General features: G+C 34.4%; 1 protein-coding gene across 1 annotated transcript in view; it reads left to right on the top strand.

Moving 5' to 3' along the window:
• Tdg (Thymine DNA glycosylase) overlaps nucleotides 1–14,984 on the top strand; it is a 77,396-nt gene that overhangs the window by 44,076 nt on the left and 18,336 nt on the right. Inside the window, exons 3-6 of the mRNA XM_090115926.1 lie at nucleotides 6,252–6,405; nucleotides 11,117–11,248; nucleotides 11,860–12,090; nucleotides 12,692–12,885. Coding sequence (XP_089972052.1) covers nucleotides 6,252–6,405; nucleotides 11,117–11,248; nucleotides 11,860–12,090; nucleotides 12,692–12,885 — 711 coding nt within the window. The remainder of the gene's footprint in view (nucleotides 1–6,251; nucleotides 6,406–11,116; nucleotides 11,249–11,859; nucleotides 12,091–12,691; nucleotides 12,886–14,984) is intronic.

Here is a 14,984-nt window from a genome sequence, read left to right as displayed (position 1 = left end):
CCATACCTCGCGCTTACTGACATCTTCAAAGACCTGTATTTTGGAAACTAAGCTTCTAAATGCAAAAATTTTTCGTATACATACCGAGGATATGTACAGGTGTAACATACTAAAATATAACCAAAATCTGAAACCTGACCCTGAAATCTGTGTCCGCTTGGCGTGAAATGCCCCATATATTAGGTATATAAAGAAGAAATTATGTTCAAGCGAGGCTCGAACTCCACACCCCCCAGCGAAACGGACAGGGTCAATAACCACTCCACCAACCGGGTCGACAGATTTAGAAAAAGTCGTTTAATTCTTACTGGTTTATTTGCGTTGATAAATCGATTTTCTATTTTGGTCATCTCTAAATTAAGCAAAATACATTAGTGTTAATGTCACTTTCCTGTAGACACGCCTAAGTAGGCTATTTAAGCTATTTTACATACATACATATTTATTTTAAAAATTAAAAGCGATTGGGGTATTCGCTATATCTAGTTGTGTATGTTTTTTCTCCCTCTCACCGATGGATCGTTAGGTTTACTATTTTTCCTATTTTTGACAATTTCGTATTGTTTTGTCGTTGTGTTCGGATAAAAATGGGTATTTTTTTTCCATTTGGAAAAAAATATATTTTCAGCAAAGGCAGCTAACTAGTTAAAATATATAACGTACAAATTTGGTTTCTTAAATTTAGAGATTTTGTAATTGAAGTTGTGAAATCGTAAAATTGTACATCAGTTGTATGGTTACAAATTGAAGATTACGATTTGCGGTTTCGTTTCAGCTACTAAATAGGTTGCTTAGTAACAAGAATTATTTTATGGTAAAGGAAATATGAACTGGAAATCACGCGTTTCCATTGATAAGGGCCAATTACGTAATACATTTCGATTAAGGATTAACAATTATAACAGAATAGCTCAATGCAATATTTATGTTATCTATGGGTACTTAATATTATAAAGCTGAAGAGTTTGTTTGTTTGTTTGAACGCGCTAATCTCAGGAACTACTGGTCCGATTTGATAAATTATTTCGGTGTTAGATAGCCCATTTATCGAGGAAGGCAAGGCTATATATCATCACGCTAAGATCAACAGGAGCGGATCAATGCGGGTGAAATCGCGGGGAACAGCTAGTAATAGAATAAAAGTTTATATTAAAACATTTGAAATTAGTTGTACATTTAATTAATATAGCATTGATTGCGTGCCGAGTGCCGGCTCTGACTCTCGCTAATAATACAGAAGAATGACTTTTTGTATGTTTATTTCAGCAATACAGCTTCAATGTTTTTAACAGAGATCTGTTAACGTTAAGAAGTTATTTTAACTTCAACATAATAAATATATTGTCGTGAATAAGACTGTATTTGACACATTACAGCAGCAGAGCCAGGGTTTTTGAAAATTAATTATTAATTAACGCAAATATTGTATGAAAGTTAGCAACGTCTAAGCGCACAAAGTAAGGTCAGACAGCATAGTTTTTATATAAACGGAGATACAAAGTCTAATAGGTCACGGAGAGCGACAAGAGATTGCAATCAAGGGATTTTCGGCGCGCTCCTACAGCCGACAGCGTCGAGTTAAAAACAATCCACAGCCGGCACTCGTAATGAATCGATCTCAGATCTTTGAACCGCTCGTCAAAGGCGACTAATGGATGCTATAATTGACACAGAAATCATCCTGGAAAAACTATAATTTCGCAACGAAAACGTGATTCTGTTTGTAATATCTGAGTGAGGTAAATTACGGTGCGACGAGCGTTGCAGATGATAGGGGTTTTATGTTATCTAGACGGGTATCTATGTTTTCTCTTTGTGTAAAGCGGGATTTTGTATTTTTTATTTAGTTTAGTTATTATATAAAAATATAAGTATTGTATGTTTTGTTAGTAATAAAGTTCATCATGACTATGCTGTGTTAAAATTGATTGTATTGATGTATTGTTTTATTCCTATGTCAGAATAGGTTTCTTTACCTATTTTAAACTTGTTGTATTAGGTAATTTCTGTAATTTCCCTATAGAATCGCAATTCCATAAATATTATTCAAGAAGTCGTTTCTGGCTAGCTAAAAATAGAAATTCATTATTATACTTAAAAAAAAAACATAATTGTCTAAACAAGAGAAAAATTAAAAACATTACCATTATAATGTTGCGTAATTTCATGTCCATAAAGATATGATCTTAGTGACCAAATACTTCATTAGAGAAATACATTTGTACAATCTCTGCTAACTGGTAATTCGCTTTGGATTTTAATAATTATTCATACATACATTTTACATAATGGCATTTAGTCGAAAACATAGTGAAGCTTGTATGTTCTTGCTACGATCGAATCAAAATTTATGTGTGTTTTGTAAATAAACGACAGATATGTTATGTCGCTTGTTGGTTTGGACCTTTATGAATTTGATTTAGTGAACTAAAATTTCAATGTTTAGGTATCATACGATTGTTTGGTATCTTGGTGCTGTTAGGTGATGAGATATACATTGTAAAAGGGACGATTAAAACCTTAATTTGTTATATTAGTTGAGAAGCAATCATAATGATATATATGTTTTGTATATGTGGAACGAAGGGAAAACACATGTATGAACGTTCCAATTCCTCTGAGCATACGTTTCGTTTGCATATATTCAAAATGTACCGTTCGGGTGTGGCGGCGCGTGGAGAGAGGAAATCCTGATGCGGGGGTGCTCCTTCAATGCTAGCACCAAATAAAGCCCTAAAATGAACGTATTTAAGAACACAATCAAAGGACGTGTAGCGCTGTTAAATAATCTGCGACAGGATTTCCGCGGGCCGACACGATTACAGGTCTAGTGATTAACGAAGGCCAATTCCAGTTTTCGATCGTTAATTAGCGCGAGTTTCGATACAAGTGTCAAAATTAAGAATAGGGAGAAAGGCGGCGACCCGTGCTGGTAAGGACACGGTTGAGAGCGCCGAGCGCCGCCGTTCCGCGTGGTGACCACATTTTCAGACGTAGCTGGGATTTTGTGCCGATAGTTTTGGGTGTGTTTCGGGCGCTACGCCACCCTCAGCGCCATCTAGACGTGATACATAGCAATTTATATATCTAGACAAAATAGAGGTGGATATAATATTATTATTCGGTGAAAGGTTGCGCCTCGTGGTAAGGTCACGCCTGAGAGCTCAAGAGTACCGTTCCACGTGATGACCACATTTTCAGAAGTGCTAGGATTTTTGTAAAAATAGTTTTGTGTTTCGTTTTTAGCTATTTTCAGAAGCATTGTCATTTTTTGTAATGTATATTACAGGAATTTTATAATAAGTAGATACAGTACGGATGAAATCATGCTTTTTGTGAGGCTACATTCAATGTTTACACCATCATATTATCATTAGGTACTAAAAGTGCAATCGAGTTATGCAATGCACCTACTAACGATAAAATCTATCAATGTAGTTACATATCATTCATGTATCGGAATGCATATTGCAAAGGAAAAAAACATACCGGCCGAATTGATAACCTCCTCCTTTTTTTTTGAAGTCGGTTAAAAATGGAACATTAGATCAGAAAAATAGAAGTAAAGATACCTCATACTTAGTTCTTTACAAGTAAATTAGCTATGTCAGAAATTAAAAAATAAATACAAAATTACATAACACAACCGAAACCTGGATCTAGAATCATAATATTTTGCAGAATGAAGCAAGTTATCGGATGATTGCATCATATGTTTAAATGGACCTTAAAATTTTTGCATTCAAAATGTTGTTTTTCCCACGAGAAGCTAAGATTAAAAATAATATTAATAATCTAATACGAAATAAATCTGATTATTTTGCTTTTACATTTATCATTTTAGTCATTTCATTGAATAAATAAATTACTAAGTAGTACTACTTGGTTTGATTTTGAATACTAGAAAGCTTCAGTCAATATACTATTGTTAATACATAGATGCGTATGCGCCCGCGCAATGTTTACGTCGTATGTATTTCTGTACCGGAACCGTGATGCTATCGCTAGCCAAAAATTTTCTGAATAATCGGATCAAGGTGGAATCGTATGTGCGTTAATGCTTTCCACATTATAATCGTTTTAGCCTCAATTATCTTGAATGGTTCCGTGTAAAAAGGCTCCGAGAGAGACAGGCACGCGATTAACAGTTTTTCGGGAGCGCGTGCGCAACGTGTGGACGGCGCACGGGTATTTATAGAAGATGCGGATGGATGCACCGCTTTGCTATAGGTATTATTCTACGTTAGAATATGTTTAGATATATATATATATATATATATATATATATATATATATATATATATATATATATATATATATATATATATATATATAGTATGTGTGAATCCTACTTCCTACTAATATTATAAATGCGAAAGTTTGTGAGGATGGATGTATGTGTTAGTGTGTATATTTGTTACTCTTTCACGCAAATACTACTGAACCGATTACAATGAAATTTAGCACACATATAGAGGGTAACTTGGATTTACACATAGGATAGGTTTTATCCCGGAAATGCCACGGGAACGGGAACTATGCGGGTTTTTATCGGAAAAGGCTAGTATAAAATATATAGTTGGTGCTTATTGTTGAATGGCAAAAGACGTAATGATGCTCATAAAACGTTAAATCTATTTTCGTAATCAATGAATCTAAATTTATGCATAACTAGCGGTCCGCCCCGGCTTCGCCCGTGGTACATATTTACGTTTTCTCTACATAAAAACCATCCTCGTACTTCAAGGAATATAATAAAAAAAAAATTATCTAAATCGGTTCAGCCGTTCTCGAGTTATGCGCTTACCAACACATTTTGCGATTCATTTTTATATATAAGATTATCTAATTCGGGTAGCAATTTAACGTGTCCACTTATATATCCAAAAATAGACATTTACGGTTCTACTTTTACTATTGATATATATACATTCTAGACCTACATACTATAGAGCTCGCATCTTAATTCACTTTCTATTTGAAAAAAGATACAAAATCTCAATAAGTATACCAAGACAAGAACGTGACTGCTATCGGGAACGACGGATTTTCATTTAAACAGCACTGTTGCAATAATTAGTATGCTAATGTTCCCGACCGCCACGCTATCTGCTTAATGTCTTAATCCGAGGTCTTTATAGCAAAAACTTGAGTGTTTCGCGGTTGTTAATAGAAAATTATCGGCCCGATTCAATCTGTAGGATGTGGAAATCTTGCATGAGAGAGGAGTGTAGGGATAAATGTCTAAAAACGGTCTTTGTAAAGCGCTTATGGAACAAAGGCAAGGGCCATTTTAAAGTTTGCAATATTATGCAAATAATTGCACTTTATACAATGTGATTAGTGGGTCTTTTATTTTTAGTGTATATGTAACAACAGGAGAACTTAGTAGTTAAGTTTTATGCTAGGAAACGTACTTTTAATTATAATAGATTAACATTTTTAATTATCTTCAAGATACATTCAGTTTATACGGTTTTAAATGAAGTCAAGATAGCAATACCGAAATGTGGAAAACAATTATAAGTGGCTTGTAATTTACTTTGTCTATGTTGTAATTATTATGTGCAGTAACAATCAGGTTTATTATCAACCAATAAGTCAGCTCGATGACGTAGGAAGTCTAGAATTGAAATTTGCACCTGATTCTAGAATTCCTAGGAATGACTACACAATCTTGATACAATCTTTATCTGCCATTGCTTGCGTTACGCTTTTCCAGTTTTGATTACTATTATTTTATAAAAGTTCAATTGGTCAAATTTTTTTTTTATGTTGTGGTGTTGTCCTAAATTGATGATATATTTTAAACATCGAATAAATATTTTAATAAGGCAGGATCATTTATAGTATACCGTCATAGTTTTCATAGCACTATAAAACTATCAGTGAAAAATAAACTATATAAATGGAGAAAATACTTAGTTTCATGTGCAAAACACTTATCATATTATACCTATCCATCCATGCAATCTTTCGAATTAGTCGGAAAAAGCGCAAAAACTCAGCGGACATACCGAATAAATGCACTGTACAATGTACATAAATGTATTGTCTATGCGGCCTATTATACCTCTGTTGTTTAGTCGGAGGTAGTTTGTCGTCCAATTATTTTGCATTCTGCCTATTATATTGAATATATAACGTTACTTTTCCATGAATAGAGATTAAAAGCTACGCTTAAGGATACAGCATATCCTCAGTCTGTATCTTTTCGACGTAATTTTGATGAAACATCTCTAAATTTTCAGTATGGAAATCAAAACGGAAGGCCTCGAGGGTGCCCTGATCCCGAGGCCGGTTAAGGAGAGGAAAAAGCACGACCGATTCAACGGCATGAGCGAGGAGGAGGTATCCAGGCGCACGCTGCCCGACCACCTGGCTGAGAACCTGGACATCATCATTGTGAGTACGATCGAGAGCTCTACTTATGTTTGTTTAGATGAAGGTAGCGAGGTTGCGCCAATTTACTAGATTGTGTGGTTGGTTGGAGGTATTTGGAAGAATAATAAAGAAAAAGCTTGGAATTTTGTTGGCAAGATTCAAATATTCCAAAATCGTCGCCATAATCCATGATGTGACGGTATTGCCATGACGCGAACTTGAAATTTTACTCTTAACGCGCCTAAAGAATAAGCCGGTAGAAATCGACACTAAAAAGTAAAAACCCTAAATTCGCAAACATGATGTAGTGCTGCATTTTTGGTATGTTATTTGGATCAGTTAGAGTGATGTAAATCTCAATTTGCAACTTCGAAAAAGTTGTGCTCGCTGCGCACCACGTGATAAACTGCGAAAATTTTGGACTTTTTTCACTTTTTGCTCTAAAAGTCATAAACTATGCGTTTCCGGCAAGTAACATTCACTACATAAATAAAGCTAAATTTGCAACAATTTAGCCTAACCGCAGCTCCCTTAACCTTATAAAAACTAAGCTGTGGCCTTTCAAAGATGGTCCGTTATTCCCGAAAATTTGAAATCCCATCCTCCCCACTTCCATCCTCCCCACTACCCACAGCCATCCTCCCCACAGCCATCCTCCCCACTCCCATCCTCCCCACCGCCATCCTCCCCAAAGCCATCCTCCCCAAAGCCATCCTCCCCACCGCTATCCTCCCCAGCGCCATCCTCCCCACCGCCATCCTCCCCACCGCCATCCTCCCCACCGCCATCCTCCCCACCGCCATCCTCCCCACCGCCATCCACCCCACCGCCATCCTCCCCACTCCCATCCTTCCCGAAAGAATTTTTTAAAGTTCAATTGAAGAGTAAAATTGAATTTGGTTTCTGTTAGAGATTTATAATATGACGTAATTTTGAGAATTACGTTATGTTTATGTAACATAGTTGATAGTAGACAATAATTGTTAAATTCATATTAAATACAGTTACTTCTAACATTATGTTTTATAAAAAGTAACAATAGAAGCAAACACGGCAAAAAATTGGCGCAATCTCTAAAAATAAAAGTAACATTAGATATTATAGGTTTGCCTGGATCTATCTATAAGTACTAGTAGTAGTCACTAGTCTGGTAGTAGTATTCTTATTTATTAATGATCATCATACAGATTGATGAACCGATTTTAGTGGGAATTTTACTGGGAAAAAATCTGACGCAGCATCAGTATCTGTAACTAGGCTATTCTTTTTTTACAATTGTATACTAATACAATGATTAAGTCGCTTGTTGCTAGGTTAAGTCGATTAATAATAAAGAAAACATAATACAGTACGATTGCTCGTAATATACTTTCGGTCGATATCAAAGTTTTTACTCACCAAAATAACGTTATAAAACTTTAACGGGCTTCAAAAGTTCAGCTTCATTTACTTTCATGAAATACTTTTACTACAAATATGTTAACATTTTGTATAAGTATGACGAAAGTTAAATGAGATTTTCTTTTTCGATTATTAATATTTCCTGTATGGGTGGGAGCAAAAAATATTTATTATGCCCATGTTTTGATTTCTCGATAAAAATGTGTCTTTGTATTTTTAGGATTGATAAAGTAAACGCAATCATAATAGATTGGCTGTATAGGGAAATACAGATAATCTTATATAAGAAACTAACCTCAGACGGCGGCTTTACTCGCTTGGTAACTGGATATAAATAGTACATATATCCAGATTTTACTAAATTGCCAAATTTATTAAAATTTTAAACTTCAAATTCAAATTCAAATTTCTTTATTTCAAATTCAAATTCTTTCATATGTATTATGATAATGTATTATTTCAATAACAAGCTCATAGTGAATATCGAAATATGATGAACTTTGAATGCAATCGAAGCAACGGGCAAAAGCTAGGTTAACGTAAAATCAGAATAATAAAAAAGGAAAAGGTTGATTTATATATATGGGTGATTATACAAAAATGGGGTAACTCGATGTCATCAGCCAATTTAAAGAAAGTCTTATTATATTTTATTCAAATAACAATCTATTTTAAAACAATGAAGCGTCCTTTATTTGGTCACTCAATTTCACTTCTTTATTTAAAATACAAATGAATAAAAATAATAAATTAATACCTCAAACGTCAGTGCTTTGGCATGTCACAACTCCGAAAACCAACAATCAAGTGACTATCGTTTAAACATTATCATCGATTTAAGAAAACTTACTAATTCACTACAATCTTTGATGTACATAGTATTATATACTACAACTTTCATAAAGCAATGTTTTCCATTTTATTTAAAAAATAAAATTGAACTTTGTCATCGTTTTCACCAGTCAGTCCGTTGTGTGTTTTTTAAATTCGAAATTCTCGCTAAATATCACCAAGTCGAGGTCAAATCCCTGTCTAAGTATTAATGTTGGTAATGAAGTTACTTGTGCACCGCATATTTTGACGGCCGTCATAACTGTACCAGCGCTAGGGTTGTGTTTGTCCTCTAAAATCTTGCTGCGCCAGTCAACATTTCAGTCCTATGGTAAGTCGTTATTTTATTGTTAATCCGATTTTTATTTTCATTTATAAATGGTTAACTATGGTTTGTAAAAATATAGTTTGTTGATATTAGAAATTAGGCAAAAAAACCTAATTTGTGATTATAACCTCATATTAAGTCCCTTTTCATCAATCCGCTGGCATCAGTCCTTTGTCAGATATCGCGCCAGAGGACTGACGCGGCCCCATAGTACTGATGATTCTATCACTTTTGAGAACTTTTATCTTGATTGCTATTGGTATAAGCATTTCTATATTATATTTCAGTTAAAGACATCATGCACCACGCTAAAAGAAACTGAATTTGACTAGGGAAGAAACATTTAAAAAAGAGTAGCAAAGAAAAGAGCTATTGAAACAAACTACTAATAATTTTATTAAAAAGATCTTATTTTCTTTTAATTATTGATTTTGATGCTTTCAGGGCATAGCTTTTTATATTTATCAGATAAATACGTATACGTATAATACTGTGAAGTAAAATTACCTCAAAATAACATAAAAGTTAATTAATATACTTAATAACATTATAAAAATGTCAAGGGGCTCTTATGAAAACTCAGATGAGACTTTCATTCGAGCCTTTGGTTTTTAATTTTATAATAATTAGTACTTTTAACATAAATATTGGTAGATTTTTAGGGCTCCGAACCTCAAAAGGAAAAAACAGAACCCTTATAGGATCACTTTGTTGTCCGTTTGTCTGTTAAGACGTTTTTTTGGAACGCGTGGAGGTATCAATCTGAAATTTATATTGGATACTCAAGATTAAGAACCCTTGGGGCTGTAAAAAAATCAAACTTATAACGCAACGCAATCAAAAGATACCTACATCCGTTAATACTGCAAATTTCCACAAAATTCAATATTCGCAAGGGAATAAAAAAACACACAGGATGCTTGCCGTGTATACAGTCTACTATAGTTTACTTCTACTCGGTAAATAGCAACGTCTTATAACACAGATAAAGGAAAAATTGCTAAAAGTGTAAATTTTAAGTTACAAACATAATAAAAAATAGGTTTGTTAGGAGTCCAACTCGCACTTGGCCGTTTTTTTGTTTCTATTGTTTGTGAATTACTTAAAATATCAAGTAAAACTAATTCAAAGTAGTAAAAGTTAAGTAAGAGAGTAAGAATATTCACGTTGCGTTAAATGTCAGAAGGCTGTTTTGAAAATTGAGACATTGTTTTTCCCAGTATCACATATTATTAATTATCATTTTTAAACATGTTAAGTACGTAAAAGACATGTGCCATTATTAAAACTGAGAGATTTGTAGTAATTTTCATTGAATTTCTTTAAGAATATTACAAGTTATAGTTTTTTATCAGTACCATGTTAGCCTCGTCAGTCCCCTGGAGGCCAAATCCAGAAAATTTAAAATATCTCACAATCTATTTAAAAAAGTGGCTGGCCCGATTTGGAACAATATATTCATTAGATTAGCTATCATATACACCCTAATTTGTAACAATCTGATATAAAAAATATAGTAAACAAAATATCCTCAAAAGTTACCCCATTTTTGTATAATGACCCATATGCATTTCCATATTTTAAATATATGCACACCCAGATAGTGGGTAGAATTTATTTACGCTATAATAATTACATATATACAATACATTCTTGCAAATAAATGTAATTTGAATTTGAATTTATCTTAATACTATATTATAAAGGTGAAAGTTTGTATGGATGTTTGTTACTCTTTCACGTAAAAACGACTGAACCGATTACAATGAAATTTAGCACACATATAGAGGGTAACTTGGATTAACACATAGGATAGGTTTTATCCCGGAATCCCACGGGAACGGGAACTATGCGGGTTTTCCTTTGAAAATGCGGGCGAAGCCGCGGGCGGAAATCTAGTACTATTATAAAGGCGAAAGTTTGTATGTATGGATGTTTGTTACTCTTTCACGCAAATATTACTGAACCGATCACAATGAAATTAAGCACACATATAGATGGTAACTTGGATTAACACATAGGAGGTTTTATCCCGGAAATCCTACGGGAACGGGTTTTTCTTTGAAAACGTGGGCGAAGCCGCGGGCGGAAATCTAGTACTACATATTTCTGATATAGTATTCATTGTTTCTAGTTTTCCAGTTAAATAATACATTTTCCACAAATTTTCAGATCGGCATCAATCCCGGGCTATTCGCGGCGTACAAGGGCCACCATTACGCGGGTCCCGGGAACCACTTTTGGAAGTGTTTGTACCTCTCCGGCTTGACCAGGGAGCAGATGAGCGCGGATGAGGATTATAAGGTGAATTTTTCTGCAATGTTGTATCTATACTTTTTACTATGCGAAACAGAATTTATAAGCACATCATTAAAAGGTAAATAAGCACATCAGTAAAATGCCTCATGATAATATATCAAAACATATCTGTTTTAAAATGAATCACGAAATAAAAAAGTGGAATTAATTTCACGAATTGCTATTTCGATTTGAAGAATTGTATCGTCGTTTTTTAATATTATATATTTATTGAGAAAGGCATTACCATATATGTAAGGTTATATCATGCATGCTTAATGCTTATACAATGTACATGAATACATATTTTTATAAGAAAAAATAAAATTGGTTGTTTGTAAAGTAGGTTTACGATCGAGATGTTTACGTGATAACGTCTTATTGGTGGCAGCGCTCGAGATGAGACGGGAGATCGGTCCGTCTCTCTCTCGTTATACTTGCGATCGCGCTCGTGAGGTTTTTGTGTGACACAAGTTTCTGAACATGTCACCCGACTAAAACGATTTTAAAAACGTTATCACGTTAAAAATAAAATATTGCTGCGTGCAAAATCTCATAATGAACTTCATTACGATCTAGCCAGCATTCAATAAATAACCATATACCCTAAATTCCAGCTATTAAACTTCGGCATCGGCTTCACGAATATGGTAGCGCGACCCACGAAGGGCTCGGCTGACCTCACGCGGCGCGAGATCAAGGAGGGCTCGGCGATACTCCTGGAGAAGCTGCAGACCTTTCGGCCGAAGGTCGCCGTGTTCAACGGGAAGCTGATATACGAAGTGTTCTCCGGGAAAAAGGACTTTTGTTTTGGAAAACAGCCGGATACTATAGCTGGGACTAATACGGTGAGCGATTTGATTTGAAACATCGCCAGAAATTATGTAATGTTTTAAATAACGTTTTCAGTGTCGAGAAATTTCATAAAATTTATATTTGAATTAAGCTTAATAATTCAAATTAGAAATAGCTTCTACCTATATGCACATCTACAGTTTATTTAAAGTTTGTTGTTTTTTTTTTAATAATTGTCATCGCAAATATAAATGCCGCTTAACTCGTAAGCTTTACTATACTATTACACTTACCTGAATATGTTACCACATTCACATTCAGCAAACAAACTAAATTTAATAACGTAACATTCCATAAGGAACTTCTGACATTAAAATATAAGAAACTAGCTTTCCGCCCGCGGCTTCGCCCGCGTAGGCAAAGAAAAACCCGCATAGTTCCCGTTCCCGTGGGATTTCCGGGATTGCGTCATTTTCCCGGGATAAAAAGTAGCCTATGTCCTTTCTCGGGTATCAAAATATCTCCATACCAATTTTCATGAAAATTGGTTCAGTAGTTTAGGCGTGATTGAGTAACAGACAGACAGACAGAGTTACTTTCGCATTTATAATATTAGTATGGATAAATACTAAACTTCGAATCCAACAATTTCAGTACATGTGGGTGATGCCGTCATCATCAGCGCGCTGCGCTCAACTACCACGCGCGGCGGACAAAGTTCCGTTCTATGCAGCGCTGAAGAAATTCCGCGACTATCTAAATGGTCTGGTGGCACATGTCGATGAAGCGGAACTGGTGTTCCCGGATAACACGAGCCGCCGGCCCCAGGAGGAAATGGAGATACGCAGGTGGGGGATTTTGTGGTGTGGCAGGATATAGGATATGGGATAGGTAGAAATAATGAGGAAAATGGAAGAATTTGGGTCAGGTAGAAAATTTTGTGCATATAATAGAATGTTTCGTTGTGTTGATGATGTTGAATGGGAGTCTGGTCATGGGGCAGTTAGGAAAGGGTGACGGATGGATGAAAAGAAAAAAGGAAAACCAAATATTTTGAACGAAAATCACGCTAGACAAACTTAAGCTAAGGTATGCAAAGGTGGACAAACTTAGCAGCGTGCCACTGAAATGAGGACTACATATATATAGTCGTCTCTTTTTGAGACTGAAATTGAGCGCTATTTCTAAGGCGGCAATTTTTTAAGGCTGTTTCAGTGCATTATTAAACTCATAAATGCTTTTTCTTTCTATTCTTTTGGTTTGGTTTTGTGGTCAATTCTGTGGACAATGGGAAATCCTTTATATGTGGTGTGCTGTGGTGATGGATCTTACTCTCGTAGAAAATTTAGAGAATTGATTGATTGGCTTTGTTATGTGGATGGTAGATTATGTTAAAGATTTTTTTTGAAGGAGTTATACAGATTGTGTTTCTTTTATGAATTATGATGTGTGAAACTTGTGGGCATCGATTTTTATACGAATATTTTAATTTGCTACTTATTAGCAATAACAATATAAAATTCACGAGTCGAAAAGCTCTTAAAGACGTAAGTGTAAAAACAAGTAAAGCTCTCATGATACTTATTTATGTATTTTGTTGATCGAAATACAACTGTTTTAATATGTTTCACTGATTTTAAAAATTTTAAAATTCATCATGTTCACCTGAATTTTCTACAGAACCAGAATCTGAACTGGAACTGCAATGTTAACCTTATTTTAGTACAGGTAACATGTTTTAGTGACATTTTCTCGTGGTTTAAGCTAAATCATTGAAAATGAAAAAATGAAAATGAAAAATATATTTATTTAAAAACCATATGTTTTTACACAGATACACTTTGATTGACGTTGCACACTTTACACATATTGGCTTAATCTAGGTTTATTAAAAAAGGATTACCTATAGTACCCACACTAGGCAAGCCTGTATCGTGGGCACTGAGACGTTTTACCAAAAAAACAAAATTAGATGTCCTCGGTATGGTCAACGCTTATATCTTACACGTACAAGGCATTTTATCACTTATAAGCTACAGGAAAATAAATACTGAAGATACTAAATAATACAATTAACATAATATTTTATAAAATAAATAAATATATTTATATATACATATATATAGATAATGTTTATATAACAATAAATATAATAAAATATATGAAATAATATAGGTGCCGATTATACTCAAATTAAAATTAAAATAATGATGCAAGAAGATTTTCTGTTGATACGTAGTTCAGAGAATTAAGGTAATTAGTTACGATGATCTTTGCTTTTCTAGAAGTACAGTTTTTAATATTACAATTGGAGCTAATTTTATTATAAATAAATATACCAACAAATGGATTGAAACGCTTAGCAAAAGAAGTATTTACACGAACATTTGGTATTTTGTAAATACGCTTTCTCACATAATTCTTATAATTGGGAGAGGTAATGACCCATTTGTGCGTCGATATAAATTTATCAAGGATAAAAAGTTGGCGAACTGTAAGAACACTAGCGTCTTTATAAAGGTCAAAAGTAGGGTATCTAAAAGGTTTTTGTAACATAGTCTTAAGTACCGCTCGTTGAGCCCTCTCAATACGAATTAGGTTTGTCTTAACGGCGCCTCCCCACGAACCAATGCAGTAAGTAATTAGTGATTGGCATAACGCGAAATATATAGTTTTGAGCAACTTGAAATCGGCAGATCGGCGGAGTTGCTTCATAATGAAAATGATTTTACGCACGCGATCAGACAGAAGATTTATATGATTCTTAAAACTTAGATTTTGATCCACCAAAACACCTAAGTACTTGACAACTTCAACTCTTTCAATGTATTGAGGTGCACATTCGTCAGGAGATACATTTATTAATTCGATCAGTGATGGGGCGGACGCAGAAGTCTTATGAAAGCAGATAAAATTCGTCTTGTCTAGATTCAGGGTCAACAAGTTA

The sequence above is a fragment of the Colias eurytheme genome, chromosome 24 (genome assembly GCF_061535395.1).
Source record: "Colias eurytheme isolate Ceu_HAF_F1 chromosome 24, ilColEury1 Martin Lab GWU primary, whole genome shotgun sequence".
NCBI lineage: Eukaryota > Metazoa > Arthropoda > Insecta > Lepidoptera > Pieridae > Colias > Colias eurytheme.
Note: the sequence above shows the minus strand (reverse complement) of the source record. Positions and strands in the feature narration are given on the sequence as shown.